This window comes from Cervus canadensis, chromosome 2 (assembly GCF_019320065.1).
Source record: "Cervus canadensis isolate Bull #8, Minnesota chromosome 2, ASM1932006v1, whole genome shotgun sequence".
NCBI lineage: Eukaryota > Metazoa > Chordata > Mammalia > Artiodactyla > Cervidae > Cervus > Cervus canadensis.
In genome coordinates this window covers 69,681,924-69,702,165 of record NC_057387.1, presented here as the reverse complement: position 1 = coordinate 69,702,165, position 20,242 = coordinate 69,681,924, and the positions used below count along the sequence as shown (strand labels likewise).

Sequence of the window (20,242 nt, the reverse complement as noted above, 5' to 3'; positions counted from 1 at the left end):
TCAGGTCTCATGTGAAGACTATTAAACCAAAGCTATGTAAATGTTGGACTATAAAGAAAGCTGAATGCCAAAGAATTGATGCTTTTGAACTGTGGTGTTGGAGAAGACTCTTGAGAGTCCCTTGGATGGCAAGGAGATCAAACCAGTCCGTACTAAATGAAATCAGTCCTGAATATTCACTGGAAGGACTGATGCTGAAGCTGAAACTCCAGTACTTTGGCTACCTCATGCGAAGAGCTGACTCATTTGAAAAGATCCTGATGCTGGGAAAGATTGAGGGCAGGAGGAGAAGGGGATGACAGAGGATGAGATGGTTGGATGGCATCACTGACTCAATGGACATGGATTTGGGTAGACTCTGGCAGTTGGTGATGGATAGGGAGGCCTGGCGTGCTGTGGTTCATGGGGTTGCAAAGAGTCAGACGTGACTGAGCGACTGAACTGATGTAAATATGAAGCACATTGTTTATATAGATTTCTTCCTTCTTAACTATCTTTCCTTATTTCCCTTTAGATTGTGAGTCTTTTAATACATGTCCTATAATCAAAGCAGGAAACAAAGTATATACATGTTCTACTTATGAAAATGACTTTTATTGGTTATGAGATTACTAATCCAATGATGATGTACATTTGATAAATTAGACCCATAGATGGCAGGATGGGACCATCATGTTCATATTCTTTAAGGAGCAGACCTAGAGGAAGCATCTCCTTTGGTTGCTCATGTTCAGTGAGCAAAACACACACACACACACACACACACACAATTAAAAGTAATAATAAAATCCCCATAATTCTGAATCCCCAACTTTTTACTTAATAAGGAATTTTGCTGTGAATAGTTGACATGCTGTCATCCATCATTAAGTTTGTTAAAGCACTGTTCCCTGAGGCTGATCTACAGTGATCTGCAGAATATTCTCTTTTTCACTCTCACACTCTTTCTGTCTCTTTCTCTACCTCTCTCTCACAAAGACTTTTTATAATGCAGACATATTTCAGAAACTTCTGGACAGGTAATCTAGAGAATGAGGGATTCATTGTATACTAGCTCTCCTATAGTTTTTTCACTATAAATTTTACTTTCCTCTTACTTGAGGAAATATTTACTCTCCACCTGAAGTAATTCTATTGATGAAATTACTGACATCTCAGCTTAAAATTACAGCTCCTCTTGCAATTACAGTCTAGAGCCTATAGGCCATGGTAAGCTAAAGAATTTAAGTTGACTTCATATTAAATCAAAGCTGTTTATTGCTTCTTGGGGACCAAAGAAAGATGTGAGAAAAGAGGCCAAGAAAATAGAATGAGGGAAGCTTGAAAAAAAGCAAGAAGCCTGTTGAGTATCATTCACCAAAGCCGGGGGTGCTGCATCTTTGCAGGTCGGGGAGTTGTTGATATACACCAGACTGCTGGGCCTATTGATCAGAAAAAGATCTCACAACAGGCCAGCTGCTGAGGCATTAAGGCAGAGAGATCATCAGCTACACCAGGCCAGAGAAAATCTGAAAATCTGTGTTCTTCCTTTCAGAGCCTAGCCTATAGAAACAGTAGTTTATTGCACATGTTTTTACTCATCTTTTCACTCTATGTGGCCTTTATGTGAAATTTTATTTACTCCCATACTGGAAACTACCATGTCCATGCTGGTACTTCCAAATCATATCTCTATTCTAGACTTAAGTATAGCTACCCACTGCACATTGCCTCCAACTGACGATGTCTAAAATTAAACATATTTCTCTCTTTCAATATTCACCTTCTCCCCCGATATAAAAAGGTTAATCCTCCTCTTACATTCTAGCCTGGTTAATGATACCCAAACTAAACTTAGGGAGTTATCTGGATTTTCACAATTCCATTCCTATTGCCTTCAGGTTTGGTCATTAACTCCTCTGTCCTAATTATCTCTGTCATCCCTGTAACTCTTTTTGTGCAATTATCCTTCTTGTAAGTCTAATACCTAGGTTTAGCCCTCCACATTGTCTAAGAAAGTATTTCAGAAATTAAATGTTCATGTCCATCCTTTATTACAGTGATTCAATGGCTCTCCAAAACTAGAAGGATAAAGTCCAAACTCACCTTCAGGCCCTTTCTGTCCTAAGTCTACCACCTTGTCCAGCCTCATCTCTCAACGCTCTCCTCTTCCCTTTACTCTAACCGTAGTAAACTACTTTCGTTTCCTCAGATGTATCAGATTGCTTCACGCTGCTTTGCCTTTACATGAGCTGTTCCATACAGGAGTATTTTTCTCCCTCCCATTCTCACACCCAGGCTCAACCCAATCACATCCTTGTCTCAAGGGTTTTCTCTATAAATTGCCCTGAGTCATTAAGACTGAGTGTCTCATTCTTTCATTTGTGATGCTGTACATTGTGCTTATGATCGTTGTTGAATGAACTCTACAAAGTTCTGCCTCTGAAAATATGACAGTGGTGGATAAAATAATATTTTGAAGTTGTAACTTAGTTGTAATTCATACAGTGATATTACCTACTCTAGATGACAGTCCTTTCATGGTCCTCAAAATAGATTAAGAGCCTCTTCTCTGCCCTCGTTCTCTGCTGTTGACTATACTGCACTAGTTATCTGCTTCTGTACCTCTCCTCTTATTCATCTGAGGACTCTTTGAGGATGAAGTTCACATTCTATGAATACTTTTCTTTTCAACGTCTAGCACAGTGCTTCATATATTGTGGGTAGTCTATATATGTGATGGATGACTATTGCTACTGATAAAATGTCAGAGTCTCATAATAGAACAATTGCTTTACTTCTGTCTTTATGCTTTAAATCTAGATGTCTGAACTTCTATGCTGCAAACATCATATTTAATCTGGAATTAGTCCTACAAAGTCTGGTTCACATACTGAGCAAAGGATGAAGTTAAGTTATAGCTAGAGTTGAGACATTATATCAAATTTGGATGCCTTCTCCCTTGATTGCCAATGACAACTTACTACCTAACCCCTCAGTAAAGTACTGGTCAATCAGTCATCAAATAAGCTCAGCCATCTATATATATAGTTTTTGAAAGCAATTGAACTGAGTGTTCTTGGGGGGTGTGCTATAATAACAATGGCTAACATATAATACATGCATCATCCCATTTTATTTTTATCCTGAAGTGGGAGCTATCTAGGAGTCATGCACAGATGCGAGAGTTGGACCATAAAGAAAGCTGAGTGCCGAAGAATTGATGCTTTTGAACTGTGGTGCTGGAGAAGACTCTTGAGAGTCCTTGGACAGCAAGGAGATCAAACCAGTCAATCCTAAAGGAAATCAACCCTGAATACTCATTGGAAGGACTGATGCTAAAGCTGAAGTTCTAGTACTCTGGCCACCTCATGCAAAGAGTCAACTCATTGGAAAAGACCCTGATGGTGGGGAAGATTGAAGGCAGAAGGAGAAGAGGGCAACAGAGGATGAGATGATTGGATGGCATCACTGATTCAGTGGATATGAACTTGGGCAAACTCTGGGAGATGGTGAGGAACAGAGAGGCCTGGCATGCTGCAGTCCATGGGGTCATAAAGAGTGGACATGACTTGGTGACTGAACAACAATGAAGTGGGAGCTATTATTGCCCTTACTTTACAAATGAATTAACTGAAGCTCTGGCATTTACTCAGGGCTTCCCTGGTGGCTTAGATGGTAAAGTGTCTGCCTGCAATGCAGGAGACCCGGGTTCGATCCCTGGGTCAGGAAGATCCCCTGGAGAAGGGAATGGCAACCCACTCCAGCATTCTTGGCTGGAAAATCCCATGGTCGGAGGAGCCTGATAGGTTACAGTCCATGGGGTCTCAAAGAGTCGGACACGACTAAGCGACCACTTTCACTTCACTTTCAGTTTGGTATTTACTCAAGATTATATAACTATATGTGATGAAACTGTGGTTCAAATTATGACCTGCTTGACTCCCATTATGTGTGAAACATAGATACACAAACATTTACACACAAAAAAGTGCTACATTCCTTTTTGGTGGTCTTAGTTATGTTGACTTTTCCTTCTTGATGACCTGGAAAATGTAGGTTATTACACATAAGAAGTAGATTTTAATAGAATTAGGATTTATTCTAAATAGTTTTGGATAGGGACCTGATTCTCAGTGACTCAATATAGTGTTTGCTATGCATAAGCACTATGAAGGGAAACTCACATTTTTTATTAACTCTCTTTGAGCATATTAATATTCATGGATACAAATAATAATAATATGAATTTCTCTATTCATGGCTTGTTCCATATATCATTATTTACACAAATGGCAGGCTCTTTGGAGTCTAATTCCTTTCTCCTAGATTGGAAGATGAGCAGTTTGTTTTTACACACTACCTTGACTATAAGAAGGGCTAATATTCAATAACAGATTTAAAAAAAAAATTAACAGGTCATGGGCCCAACATTAGATCAACTTAGGACCAACCACTTATCTTGGATCACTTTAGAGGTTGAAGGCTCTCCCATCCACTGACCTTATGAAGATATGACAGGAATTTTTATCAAGGAACAACCAGCTTCACATGAACTTTAAAAAAGCTGTCTTTCTCTACATAGTTTGAAGATTCATAGTGCCTGTGTTGGAGAACTGTACCATTCCAAGGAGTTTTAAAATCCCGTAAAAATGTGTGTTCAAATGTCTCTGAGTCTCATTTTTAAAAATATTTCTGCCAAACATTAACCTCATTCATCTTTCATAAATTTAAATTTTATATCTGGTGTATATTGCCCATTTCTAACCATTTGTTAAAATAGTTTTTATATATTTAAGAATAGCACCCTAAATTACTACAATTCATTAAAAAAAAAAAAGCTAAGAAAGGCAAACATGTTACATGTAGAGGTTTACCTTTCAATAATATGTTGCAAATGATACAATTTATCTCCATACTGGTTTTATGTATATCACAGTGAGAGACAGTGAAACATAGATGTTAAAACCTGGGACTCTGAAACCAGACTGTTGATCAGGTTTCTGCTTTGTCACTTATTAGCCATTTGACTTTGACCAAGCTTTTAATTTCCCTTCATTTTAATTTCCTCATCTGTAAGAAGAGAATTTTAGAATTTACCTTTTTGGTAGTGTGAGAATTAAAAGAACAAATTCATATAAAGATATTGGAACAAATTCATTTAAAGATATTGTCTGATTTACAGTAAGCTCACAATAAGTATTACCATCACTGTAATATTCCTTTATATAGCTGGAGATTATAATACACATTGTACAGCTAAATCTCAGTCTATTCATTCATTTATTAATTGTCTATTCAATCACTGTTTAATTAACTTATTCACTAATAAGTTGTCTCTGTGAATATCAGACATAGTTTAATATTGTCTGTGAAATATTAGACACTGTGCTTAGTGATACTGTTCCTTGGGTTCTCAAGGCAAGAACACTGAAGTGGTTTGCCATTCCCTTCTCCAGTGGACCACATATGAGAAGGCAAAATGATAGGATACTGAAAGAGGAACTCCCTAGGTTGGTAGGTACCCAATATGCTACTGGAGATCAGTGGAGAAATAACTCCAGAAAGAATGAAGGGATGGAGCCAAAGCAAAAACAACACCCAGTTGTGGATGGGACTGGTGATAGAAGCAAGGTCGGATGCTGTAAAGAGCACTATTGCATAGGAACATGGAATTTTAGGGCCATGAATCAAGGCAAATTGGAAGTGGTCAAACAGGAGATGGCAAGAGTGATGTCGACATTCTAGGAATCAGTGAACTAAAATGGACTGGAATGGGTGAATTTAACTCAGATGGCCATTATATCTACTACTGTGGACAGGAATCCCTTAGAAGAAATGGAGTAGCCATCATAGTCAACAAAAGAGTCCGAAATGCAGTACTTGGATGCAATCTCAAAAACGACAGAATGATCTCTGTTTGTTTCCAAGGCAAACCATTCAATATCACGGTAATCCAAGCCTATGCTCCAACTAGTAATGCTGAAGAAGCCGAAGTTGAACAGTTTTATGAAGACCTACAAGACCTTTTAGAACTAACACACAAAAAAGATGTCCTTTTCATTATAGGGGACTGGAATTCACAAGTAGGAAGTCGAGAAACACCTGGAGTAACAGGCAAATTTGGCCTTGGTGTACGGAATGAAGCAGGGCAAAGGCTAATAGAATTTTGCCAAGAGAAAGCACTGGTCATAGCAAACACCCTCTTCCAACAACACAAGAGAAGACTCTACACATGGACATCACCAGATGGTCAACACCGAAATCAGATTGTTATATTCTTTGCAGCCAAAGATGGAGAAGCTCTATACAGTCAGCAAAAACAAAACCGGGAGCTGACTGTGGCTCAGATCATGAACTCCTTATTGCCAAATTCAGACTTAAGCTGAAGAAAGTAGGGAAAACCACTAGATCATTCAGGTATGACCTAAATCAAATCCCTTATGACTATACAGTGGAAGTGAGAAATAGATTTAAGGGACTAGAACTGATAGACAAAGAGCCTGATGAAGTTTGGACGGAGGTTCGTGACATTGTACAGGAGACAAGGATCAAGACCATCCCCATGGAAAAGAAATGCAAAAAGGCAAAATGGTTGTCTGAGGAGGCCTTACAAATAGCTGTGAAAAGAGGAGAAGCAAAAGCAAAGGAGAAAAGGAAAGATATTCCCATTTGAATGCAGAATTCCAAAGAATAGCCAGGAGAGATATGAAAGCCTTTCTCAGCGATCCATGCAAAGAAATAGAGGAAAACAACAGAATGGGAAAGACTAGAGATCTCTTCTAAAAAATTAGAGATATCAAGGGAATATTTCAGGCAAAGATGGGTTCGATAAAGGACAGAAATGGTATGGATCTAACAGAAGCAGAAGATATTAAGAGGTGGCAAGAATACACAGAAGAACTGTACAAAAAAGATCTTCATGACCCAGATAATCACAATGGTATGATCACTCACCTAGAGCCAGACATCCTGGAATGTGAAGTCAAGTGGGTCTTAGAAAGCATCACTATGAACAAAGCTAGTGGATGTGATGGAATTCCAGTCAAGCTATTTCAAATCCTGAAAGATGATGCTGTGAAAGTGCTGCACTCAATATGCCAGCAAATTTGGAAAACTCAGCAGTGGCCACAGGACTGGAAAAGGTCAGTTTTCATTCCAATCCCTAAGAAAGGCAGTCCCAAAGAATGCTCAAACTACCACACAATTGCACTCATATCACACGCTAGTAAAGTAATGCTCAAAATTCTCCAAGCCAAGCTTCAGCAATACGTAAACCATGAACTTCCAGATGTTCTAGCTGGTTTTAGAAAAGACAGAGGAACCAGAGATCCAGTTGCCAATATTGGCTGGATCATCGAAAAAGCAAGAGAGTTCCAGAAAAACATCTATTTCTGCTTTATTGACTATGCCAAAGCCTTCGACTGGGTGGATCAATAAACTGGAAAATTCTGAAAGAGATGGGAATACTAGACCACCTGACCCACCTCTTGAGAAACCTGTATGCAGGTCAGGAAGCAACAGTTAGAACTGGACATGGAACAACAGACTGGTTCCAAATAGGAAAAGGAGCACGTCAAGGCTGTATATCGTCACCCTGCTTATTTAACTTGTATGCAGAGTAGATCATGAGAAATGCTGGGCTGGAAGAAGCACGAGCTGGAATCAAGATTGCCGGGAGAAATATCAGTAACCTCAGATATGCAGATGACACCACCTTTATGGCAGAAAGTGAAGAGGAATTTCACTTGATGAAAAGCCTCTTGATGAAAGTGAAAGAGGAGAGTGAAAAAGTTGACTTAAAGCTTAACATTCAGAAAACTAAGATCATGGCATCTGGTCCTATCACCTCATGGGAAATAGATGGGGAGACAGTGGAAACAGTGTCAGACTTTATTTTTTTTGGCTCCAAAATCACTGTGGATGGTGACTGCAGCCATGAAATTAAAAGATGCTTACTCCTTGGAAGGAAAGTTATGACCAACGTAGACAGCATATTAAAAAGCAGAGACATTACTTTGCCAACAAAGGTCCATCCTGGTCAAGGCTATGGTTTTTCCAGTGGTCATGTATGGATGTGAGAGTTGGACTGTGAAGAAAGCTGAGCACCGAAAAATTGATGCTTTTGAACTGTGGTGTTGGAGAAGACTCTTGAGAGTCCCTTGGACTGCAAAGAGATCCAACCAGTCCATCCTAAAGGAGATCAGTCCTGGGTGTTCATTGGAAGGACTGATGCTGAAGCTGAAACTCCAGTACTTTGGCCACCTCATGCGAAGAGTTGACTCATTGGAAAAGACCCTGATTCTCGGAGGGATTAAGGGCAGGAAGAGAAGGGGGCGACAGAGGATGAGATGGCTGGATGGCCTCAGCAACTCGATGGGCATGAGTTTGAGTAAACTCTGGGAGTTGGTGATGGACAGGGAGGCCTGGCGTGCTGTGATTCATGAGGTCACAAAGGGTCGGACACGACTGAGCAACTGAACTAAACTGAACTGTGCTTAGTGATATGGGAGAATTAATCAGATATTGATTCTGTCTTCTCAACAAACATAATTTGGTAGAGAGATACAAACTATACAAAAATAATTATTGTAAAAAATAGAAACTCAGTGCAATAAGAGTTTCAAGTGAGGTCACACAAGAGTTTTGAATATACAGACATTTCTTCAAACTTCTAGGGGTGTGTTCAAAATTATAGACAAAATTTGCATACTATGTCTTTCTTAATGAATTTCAATCAAATTATTCTAGTTATCCTTAGCACTTCTATACACAGAAAGTCAGCAACAAAGGAAGATCATCAGAGTCCATTCTGAAGATACCACGTTTAGAAGCCTTTTCAGCAGTGCATTATATCCAGTTGACTGTGCTAAGGTTGCCAGAGTAAAACAAACAAATAAATGACATTTGTTTCTAATTTGTTACATTCATTAATGCCTCAGTTTTGAAAATCAGAGTGTGGTTTAGAAATTTAAGTAGCAAAAATTAATGTGTTATTAAGCCTTAAATTTTTCTTTACTTGGTTTAATTCATTTACTCTTTCAGGTTCTTGAATATTTAAACAATTTAAAATATTAATAACATTACAAAAGAAGTATCAATATTTACATTAACTTGGAATTCAAACTGCTCTATAATATTTGCAATGTTATTATTCATAATTACACTAAGTAAATAATCTTCATGGAAGAAACTTAAGCAAGTATATTATACTTTGACTATTTTGTGGCAAGCAATGCTTTTCTTTCAGAGTAGGAGGTACTAAGAAATATTTTATAATATTAAACTGAAATAATAAATGATGTGATGTTTTAAAAGTGTATATAGGACAAATCACCTTAAATTATTATTTTCTATTAACAACCAACTGATATATTTTATTTAACAATAGAGATTCTTAAATCTTGGTAATTCAGAGTTCATAAATCATGAAACTTGTTATTTAATATTTTTAAGTAGTAGGAGCATTATATATCCCATTTCTCATTTCTGCAAAATAGAAACAATCATGTCTGTGACAAACTCATAATATTTGCCTTTTTCAGAGATAGCTTACTATCAAAGGATGACAGCATACATATACATATGTCAGGCTACCATAAAAACATAAACTATCAAAGATAAGAATGGTTTAGATAACTGTACAACTAAAAAGACAGCATATTCTCTGGAGTCTTCTTTGAACATTTTGAGTAAAATTCCACTTCAAAATCAGGAATATTCTATGGTTATAACAACTCTTGAACAACAGCTTCTAAAAAGTACTAAAACTAATTGAAAATGTTAAAATATAATGCTCTCCTTTCCCCTAATCCCTGTGTTTGGTCTTCTTTTTTTTCATTACTGTTCCTTAGGAACTAAGATACATTAGAACTAAAGTACCTATTTAAGTAAAACCTCAAGTTCTTTTTCAAAATACAGTTTTGAGTAAAAACATTACATATATGGATAAAATATTTTGTCCATCATCATTTACTCACTATTACATCATTTATTCACTATTATACCTTGGTCATGGTGAAATTCTATTTCAAAATATCTAGAGAAAGTCAATCAAGAGTAAATTCAGTCCAGATTAATCTATGCTTAAATATAACGCATTTTTGAAAGCAAAACAAAACAAAAACTAAATTCCACCAACCAGCCATCATCAGTCAGAAGACATCTTTAGTGGATCCTATTATTTATGTAACATTCTCCTTCTCTCAGACCAAAAATATTTTTCTAAGCACATATGTAATTCTATAGGGATTATCAAATTCTCCAACATCCAGGTTATTTTGGGGCCAAATTTCCTCTGTGTAAGGAACACGTCACATCAGGCTGAGCTCCCAGACAGGAGCCAGAAGGCCCTGGGAGCGCTTTGGTAATTCTGTGTTACTTACGGTTGAGAGGCAGGCTCGCGTTGGTCGTGCCCAGCTTGTTGACAGCCACACAAGTGTAGTTGCCGAAGTGCTCCTGTGTTACATTGGTAACAGTGAGGATGGATCTTGTGCTGAAATTTTGAATGATAATTCCTTGTTGGCCATTGAAGAGCCTAAAAGACAAAATAAACTCTAGGTAAATATGTGTTGCGAATACCATTTTCATTTTTATCTTAGATGGGGTTGTCATGGCAACCCATGGACAGTTTTGCCCATGCTGCTGTTAGCATATAGCATGATAATAGTGTAATTATATTTTCCTTACAGTAGTGGATGCCGGGGAAGGGAAACTGTATGACAGTGGCAGACTCTTCCTATGGGATTATCTGTGCTGGATAACAAACCAGACTTAGATACCCACATGTCCTGCTCATACACTGATTTGCATTTTAGAAAATGAAACACATTACAGCAATGTCATCTCAACTGTTACAGCCAAGGAAAAATAAAAGGGATTAAATATTAAAAATTAAGTAAACGCAAACTCCTGATTTCTAAAAAGTTGACTAGAATATATCTGCGTACTAAGTTGCTTCAGTTGTGTCTGACTCTCTGCCATCCTATGGACTGTAGCCCACCAAGCTCCTCTGTCCATAGGATTCTCCAGAGAAGAATACTGGAGTGGATTGTCATGCCATCCGCCGGGGAATCTTCCTGACTGAGGAATCGAACCCGTCTCTCATGTTTCCTGCATCGGCAGGGGCGGGTTCTTTAACACTAGCGCCACCTGGTGAGGCCTAGGCTATTTCAAATGATAATTTTAGATAACTTTCATGAAAGTTAATCCTATGGTTGTGGTAGGATGGTTCTGAGTCCAGACTCAACACTTTACTGCTACTTTGTAGGTACAACCCAAATAGATGACTTGCTAAATCTACAAAAAGAAAAAAAAAGCTAAATATAATATTGAGGGTAATATTTAAAGTTGAGTCCTATCTTTGGTTGGTTTCCCAGGAGGCTCAGTGGTAAAGAATCTGCTTTCCAAATGGAAGAGGCTGGTTCAAACCCTGGGTCAGGAAGATCCCCTGGAGAAGGAAATAACAACCCACTGCAGTATTCTTGCCTAGACAAATTCTGTGGACAAAGGAGCCTGGCAGGCTACAGCCCACGGGGTCACACAGAGTTGGACATGACTTAGTGATTAGGCAGCAGCAGCAGCAGCCTATCTGTGCCACATTTTAGTAATGTGCCTAATAAAGTCCTTTAACCTTTCTAGACCTCAATATAGGATTCAATCTTACCTGATTCCACCCTGAATGCTCAACTTTCCTTCTCCACACTTAATAGTAGAGGCCCTTGCTTTCAGATAGGTTGGCATAGTTCTACCATTTTCAATGCTTCACATGATTGCTTCTGCTTCACTCTTTTCCTGAATCTTTCTCCAGTGGTCACCATTCCCTTTGATCTCTCACAGCCAGATCTCTCCATCCTCATGTAAGCCTGATCTATGTCCTATTTCTCCTACTCTACTGCTCCCTAAATGACTTTCCTCTCTCTGTATCTCTTACTGTGCGTATCACTCTCCAAATTGTTGTAGAATTTATAAAATCAAAACCACAATATTGCATTGTTCTCTCTAGCAGTTTCTATAAGCCTACCCAAATAAACTGAATTGCTTTAAATTTCTCAAAAGGCAAGGCCATACGGACATACTTTATGCTTGAATTCTACATAGTACGTAATAGCGGTATCTTAGGTGAATAATACATAGTTCATATGTCAATAGGGCTTCCCTGGTGGTTAAGATGGTAAAGAATCTGCCTGCAAAGCAGGAGACCTGGGTTTGATCCCTGGGTTGGGAAGATCCCCTGGAGGAGGGAATGGCAAACCACTCCAGTATTCTTGCCAGGAGAACTCCACAGACAGAGGAGCCTGGTGGGCTATATAGACCACGGGGTTGCAGAGAGTTGGACATGACTGTGACTAACACTCTCAACGTATGTCAATGAAGGTTGAATGACATCCCCACAACACAGGGATCACTAAGTCCCCTTCAGTGGCCCCTTTAAGAATGTTTCTATGAAATCTGCTATAATGAGAAGCCAACCAAATAATAAATTCTCCCTAAATATGAAATTTGCTATAATGAGAAGCCAACCAAATAATAACTTCTCCCTAACTAACCCCAAAATTTATTGTGAAAGAAAGTGCTAATCATAACATGGGCTACAGAAGCTCTTAGCTCAAACGGCTTGTTAATTTTTCTTCTTTAATGTGTTCAAGTCTTAGTATTAAGTATTTCTTTAATCACAAAGATGCTAATAATTGACATTCCCCTGAGAGTTTAGGTTGAACTCCTTTGCATTATGTTATGTGACTTGCATCTGAATTTAGATAAAATATACTATAGTTAAATGAAGATTAAAATAAGCAACCATGCTTGATTACTCTGGGAATTACTTATATTTCCTGTCATAGCTGAATTTGGCTTATCCAAAATTCAAATTTTAATCAGATTAATAAAATTTTTAGTTTAATAAGTATTGAAAAAATTTCACTTGACCTATAAACCTAATGACCTCCAATTCTGACACAAGAAAATATGGCATAAAATATCTAGGACATGGAAATTTTAAACATCTATATCATGGGGCTTCCCTAGTAGCTCAGTTGGTAAGGAATCCGCCTGCAATGCAGGTGACCTTGGTTTGATTCCTGGGTTGGGAAGACCCACTGGAGAAGGGATAGGCTACCCACTCCAGTATTCTTGGACTTCCCTGGTGGCTTAGCTGGTAAAGAATCTACCTGCAATGTGAGAGGCTTGGGTTCGATCCCTGGGTTGGGAAGATCCCCTGGAGAAGGGAAAGGCTACCCACTCAAGTATTCTGGCTGGAGAATTCCATGGACTATATAGTCCATGGGGTCGCAAAGAGTTGGACACAGCTAAGCAACTTTACTGAGACTGATACTTCTCAATATAGTATCATATTGCAAATCTATCAATATTTATGATAAAATCCTACAGTGATTCCTACATATTTTTCTGCATCACACCAGTAAATTTACTTTTAAACAATAGTATGTGGTATGTATAAAAATCCACAGTTTCATTGTCCTTCGTTATAGCAGATTTCAAGCTTTAGCATGATGGCTTAAATCAAATTGTGTGTGCATGCTCAGTCATGTTCAACAATTTGCGGCCCTATGAATTGTAGCCTACCAGGCTCCTCTGTCTATAGGATTCACCATGCAAGAAACTGGAGTGGTTGCCATTTCCTCCTTGAGGGGATCTTCCTGACCCAGGGACTGAACCCACCTTTCCCATATCTTCTGCACTGGCAGGTGGATTCTTTCACAACTGAACCACCCAGGATTAGGGAAGCCCGTGTCTAATAGCTTCCCTGGTGGCTCAGCAGTAAAGAATCTGCCTGCCAATGTAGGAGATACAGGTTTGATCCCTGGATCAAGGAAGATCCCCTGGAAGAAATGGAAACCCACTCCAGTATTCTTGCCTGGGAAATCCCAAGGACAGAAGAGCCTGGAAGGCTACAGTCCTTGGGGTCACAAAAGAGCCGGACATGACTTAGAGACTAAACAACATCAAAATGATAAACACCAATACAGTATACTAACGCATATATATGGAATTTAGAAAGATGGTAACGATAACCCTATATGCAAGACAGAAAAAGAGACACAGATGTATAGAACAGCCTTTTGGACTCTATGCGAGAAGGTGAGGGTGGGATGATCTGAGAGAACAGCACTGAAACATGTATATTATCAAGTGTGAAACAGATCACCAGCCCAGGTTGGATGCATGAGACAAGTGCTCGGGGCTGGTGCACTGGGAAGACCCAGAGGGATGGGATGGGGAGGGAGATGGGAGGGGGGATCAGGATGGGGAACACATGTAAATCCATGGCTGATTCATGTCAATGTATGGCAAAAAACCACTACAATATTGTAAAGTAATTAGCCTCCAACTAATAAAAATAATTGGGGGAAAAATGCTATGGCTGCATCCTCCAGAGGACTCAGCAACTCCTTAGACTACTAACTCCCTTTTGTGTCCCATCTACCAAAACCAAGACTCATTTTGCTGCTGAAGAATTGAGAAGAGATTTGTTAGAGTCTTCATTTGGCTAGACTCTGGAGAGAAAATCCCAAGGGGGTATACTCCGTTACTTCATGGCACTGTTTGCTTATGTTCCTTATGGCTGTTCTTCTGAGCTGGGTTCCAACTCTCTGCCCTTTGATGTATCTAAAGGCAAAGCCCCAGATGTTGCTAAACCACGCAGTGACTCCACACTCTATGTGCAGGCCCATTTTTGGCCCCTAGCCAGCAGTGTTATGTGCGTTCTTAACCAGAGTGGCACATTAATGGCACTTTAGCAGTAGCAGCTCCTTCTGCTCTGATCAGCCTGGCAGGTGATTATGGCCAATAAAAAAGAAAAGCATCTTCCCTGGGGGGATTTTCTTCCCCAAGAGGAAGCTATCTCTGAGATAACTGGAAAAGTCCAAAGCCTACTTTCTTCTATACCAGGGAGTTTTAGAAGTACTGACTGCTCACACATCATTGAAGAACCTGTCTTTGCCTGGTAGATGACTGGGGAACTCTTTCCAAAGCTGACCTGGAGGGAGAGTGACTTCTGAGATGGGATATATCTCTGGAGCGTGTATTTCTATGATTTCCCTACAGTTATCTGGAGATAGTGGTAGAGAAAGCTTTCTCAGCTATTTAAATCAATTCTAAAAATTACTACACAAATGAGTTCTATGCTGGGTGATTAGGGTCTAAGCTGAACAACACATTATTACTGAAGCTTTTTCAAAAGGAATCATATATATTCATATATATGAATATATCAGTTATTATTATTAATACTTATTATTAATAGATACAAAAAATGAACTATGCCTAGAAGTCCCATCACAAGTAACCCTAATGTAATTTCACTGCTTGACTGAAAATAAATAAGAAAAGAGATCTTTATGATGAGTTTTTTAATGAAACAAGCTTATTCTAATATGTTTAAATATAATTATATTTTCTAGAAAGAGAGTCATTCTTTTTATATCAAACATACATTTGACAAATTGAATTGCTGTTCTGTGTTAAAAAAAAGCCCTTAGTTGGCTTCAAGCATGTGCCATGAGCCTGTTCACAGGATGATCCTGGACCCACTGGATTTTTCATATTTATTCTAGATTTGTTTGAATCCAGACTTCTTTATTTGCATCAGTGATATGAAATCTGAAAGTGGCAACTCAAGAAATAGTTCACAACACAATTTGCAGTGAAACCAGAGAACAACAACAACAACAAAAAACTAGAATGTTGCCTTTTCAGGAGTTCATTCTCTTTTCCTAGATACTTAACCCTTTCAAGTTCTAAGAGAATGGTTCTTATACTTAGCTTATAGAATGAGAGATGTTTTATTATAATCCCTCCACTCAAAAAAAAAAAAAAACAAACTCTACTACGTTAGGAATTAAATATGACATTCCTTAGCATATGGTGCCTGCTTGGAAATGCCTGAACTTTTTTTTTGTTTGTTTTTGCATTTTTACTATTCATTGGGCCCTGTGGACATAAGATTCTTCTACTACTGTGGACTCTGAGTTCCTCTACCCTATGCTACCTCTAGGAGTTTGTTCCAAACCACTGTGATCTGCATCCCCCCACTGCCAAATTCATATATTGAAATCCTAAGTCCCAAAGACAATGGTATTAGTAGGTGGGTCTTTGGGAGGAACTTAAAAGTGGTGAAGGTAGAACCTTCATGGCTGAGATCAGTACTTCATAAAAGAGACTTCAGAGAAATCCCTTCCTGTTTCTGCCATGTGAAGATGCAATGAGAAGTCTGACACCCAGAAGGGGATCCTCACCCAGTCACGCTGGCACCCTGATCTTGGACTCTCAGCCTCCAGCACTGTGAGATAAATTTCTTTGGTTTATAAGCTACCCAGTCTGTGGTATTTTGTTGTCACAGCTCAAATGGACTGAGACACATACCGAGGACCACTGCCCTCCTTCTTCTTTCTTCTGTCTTTTGTTAATATCTCATATATCTGTGAACTGAAGGCTATTTGCTTTGCCAGCAGATTCTGGCTTCCCTCAGAGCTCAGTTGGTAAAGAGTCTGCCTGCAATGCAGGAGACTCCAGCTTGATTCCTGGATTGGGAAGAGCCCTTGGAAAAGGGAAAGGCTACCCACTCCAGCATGCTAGCCTGGAGAATTCCATGGACTGTATAGTCCATGGGTTCAGACACAACTAAGCAATGTTCATTTCACTTCACTTCACTTCTGCCAACTCATAACTGACACAGCCTGACCAATTAACTAGTTCTGAATTAGAACAGTTCTTCATATTTTCAGTGTCAGTCAGAAGCAGCACATGGAAAGCATATTAACAACTATGGTACTTCTCTTTTCAGTACATGAAACGTTAACAAACTTTATAATAATAACCTCTTTTAAACAGTATCTATCTGGGATAGCCAGAAGAACCCAGAGCAACATCACAACAGCAAAACTGGCCATCTAGCCATTAGCACTGATTGTTAAAGTTGCAAAAATAAATGGGACAACTAAACCGGACCTCATTCATTTAAAATATAAATCCAGCCTCACTACAAATTTTGGGACTATAATTTTTATTTGCCTTTCCAGGTCAGGAGTAACAATAGATATTTCTAGAGAAGCAAGCTTTTGTTGAGAAAGATTGAAGGCAGGAGGAGAAGGGGATGACAGATGATGAGATGGTTGGATGGCATCACTGACTCAATGGACATGAGTTTGAGTAAACTCTGAAAGTTGGTGATGGACAGGGAGATCTGGCGTGTTGCAATCCAAGGGGTTGCAAAGAGTTGGACATGACTGAGCGACTGAACTGAACTGAACTGAAGCTTTCAGGTGCAAATAGTCACAGGAAAACTCCATTGTTAGTATAGGAACCATATATGAGTGTGTCAGATAACAACAATTAAATTATTAAAATAACTTGCAAAAAAATAAAAAAACAACTTTCAATAGGAATGGGAGAGGTGTTCTTAAATGATAATAGATCTTTTATCAGACTAGAATTACAAAAGAATATGATAATAATACGGCTTCCTTGGTGGCTCAGATGGTAAAGAATCTTCCTGAAATGCAGGAGACCTGGGTTCGATTTCTGGGTTGGGAAGATCCCTTGGAGAAGGGCACGGATACCCCCTCTATTATTCCTGCCTGGAGAATTCCATGGACATAGGAGCCTGGCTTGCCATAGTCCATGGGGTCATAAAGAGTCAGACATGACTGAGTGACTATACACACACACGCACACACACACACACACACACACACACACATACCTGAAAATAATATATCAAGTTATATAACTGGATAAGATGAATACAAGCTTACTAACTGGTATTTGGGTGATAGCATAGGAAATGTGGAAGTTGGTAGGGGAAAACAAGCAGCCCTGGAATCATAAGAGTTATATTTACAAAGAAAAGGAACATTACTTCCAGAAATTGATTTCAGGCTTGTGGAGTTCCAAGTCATAGTATGAACTAAAAGTACAGTTCAGAAAAAGAGCTTTAGAGAAAGTCACGGGTGATGGTAAACACTCTGGTATGGTATTAGTGGAAATAAAAGATTAATTTTGTCATCACATGACTATTAACTATCTCCTATGCTTGAGGCACTGATTTAGGAACCAAAGAGAAACAGACATATACAATACTAGTAGCATCTAAAGGGTTTTAGCTACATCTGAAAATCTGAAAATGACACTGAGATGGCATATGGGTCCTTGTACAACACATCTTATAATGACACCTTCAATGTTAAAGTTTCAGCTTAAATATGTATATCTGGCTCTGAATTCATGACTATTTCTGTCTTTTCAGTGTGAGCAGGAATGGTTTATGAATGTGGAAAATAATAGCCATTCTCAACACATTTATGACAGAAGTTAATCTAAGAAACTTCAACATTATACAAAAACTTTTAGTGTTAAGAGTGTGGGAAACTGACATTTAGGCATTTTCAAAGGTATGATCAACAAATCTTCATAATCATCCTATGAGGTAAGCATTATTAGTCCTATTTTGCAGATGACAAAAAAGAACAATTTAGAAAAAAATAAATAATTTTATTTTCCACCATTTGATAAGTGAAAGTGAAAGTTGCTCAGTCATGTCTGACTCTTTGTGACCCCATGGACTATACAGTCCATGGAATTCTCCAGGCCAGAATCCTGGAGTGGGTAGCCTTTCCCTTCTCTAGGGGATCTTCCCAACCCAAGGATTGAACCCAGGTCTACCTAATTGCAGGCGGATTCTTTACCAGCTGAGCCATAAAAAAGGAAGTCCAAGAATACTGGAGTGGGTAGCCTATCCCTTCTCCAGTAGATCTTCCTGACCCAGGAATTGAACCTGCATCTCCTGCATTGCAGGCAGATTCTTTACCAACTGAGCTATCAGGGAAGCCCATTTGATAAGTTGTAGAACCAAAATTAAAATCTGGGTCTTCTGATTATTGGTATCCTCCAAAAGTAGCAACTGATATTTTGAAACCACCGATGGAAATCAGGATATTGTATTTGAATTTGGAGAGACAACTCAGAAATCATGGGTTGTTGAAGGAAATCAAGTTAAAACAAGGAATAAAACTAATGGTGCTAAATAACCAAGTTTTCATGTGGCATTTATACCAAGAAAGCCAGGTTCAATCCATGAGGTAAAACAAGTGGGGTAGATAGTCAAACAAAAATGTAGGGTTTGGTTCAGATAGCTGTCCGGTGATTTCTCTGGCAGTTCAGATAAGCTAAAGGCCTCTTAACTATCTATTAGGGGCTTAATTATGCACAGCAATGCCACCCCTTACATCAGATGTCTTTAGCCTCCAGTGGAGTCAGCCTTTCAGGCTACTCAAGGTCCCAAGATGAGAAGCATGAAATCTGCTTTCACCTCCCTCCTCAGGTCACCTTCCTTCACACACACATACCTCTTGAGTATCAATTATTGCTTGTTTTTTTTTCCCCTAGCTTCACTAAATATTTGGGTGGTAGTAAATCTCTCCCCATAGTGTACATGCATGCTGTATCAAGACTGACAGAAAAAAAAAAAAAAACCCAGAATCTAGAAGATTAACAAGAAAGCAATATATTTAAGCCCAGAATTGTCTCTAAAGTCTGAATTTTAGTGATGCTCTGAAGTTACTGTGTTCTCTCTGACTTGATCAAATCATCATCATAACATCAAATACATCTCTTTGTAAGTTATATATCTGTGTGGCTTTTGATTGTGTTCCACATTCCCCATTAGAGTATAATTCCATTCAGGCAAGGATCCTGGCTGGTTTTGTTATTCATCATATTCTAAGTATGTAACAGAGTGCTGGGCATTTAATAATTATACAGTAAGTGTGTGCTTGACTGACTGAATTATGTTTTTACATTTTTTAGTGCTTAGGTTTTCATCTATGAAATGGGAAAAATGAAGCCAATTTCAAAGTGTTAATAAACGAATATTTTTAAACATACAAAATGGAATATTATACACATATATACACATGTATATCAAACACAGTAAGCACTGGATATATGATAGGTGTCATTATTGTTCAATGATAGAGTCTGTTTCTTAGAACAGATACATTTCCTCTCAGATGGCAGAAAAATATTAAATATTGAGCACACAGGAAATTATTTTTAAAGAAAAGATCTAGGAGAGTGACTGAAAGGATCATGGCATCATGATTTCAAGATATGCCAAACTCAGTATCAATTATATGCACATTAACAGCCTCATCTAGGCTTTTCACAGATGTGCAGGGTAGATAAAAAAAAGTAAAAAGAGGGAGGATAGGAACTGCTAGAAACCAGAGAGACATGAAAATTTATG

General features: G+C 38.6%; 1 protein-coding gene across 1 annotated transcript in view; it reads right to left on the bottom strand.

Moving 5' to 3' along the window:
• The window catches only part of NEGR1 (neuronal growth regulator 1), a 961,111-nt gene that overhangs the window by 190,358 nt on the left and 750,511 nt on the right, over positions 1–20,242 (bottom strand). The window contains exon 6 of the mRNA XM_043460968.1: positions 10,365–10,516. Coding sequence (XP_043316903.1) covers positions 10,365–10,516 — 152 coding nt within the window. The remainder of the gene's footprint in view (positions 1–10,364; positions 10,517–20,242) is intronic.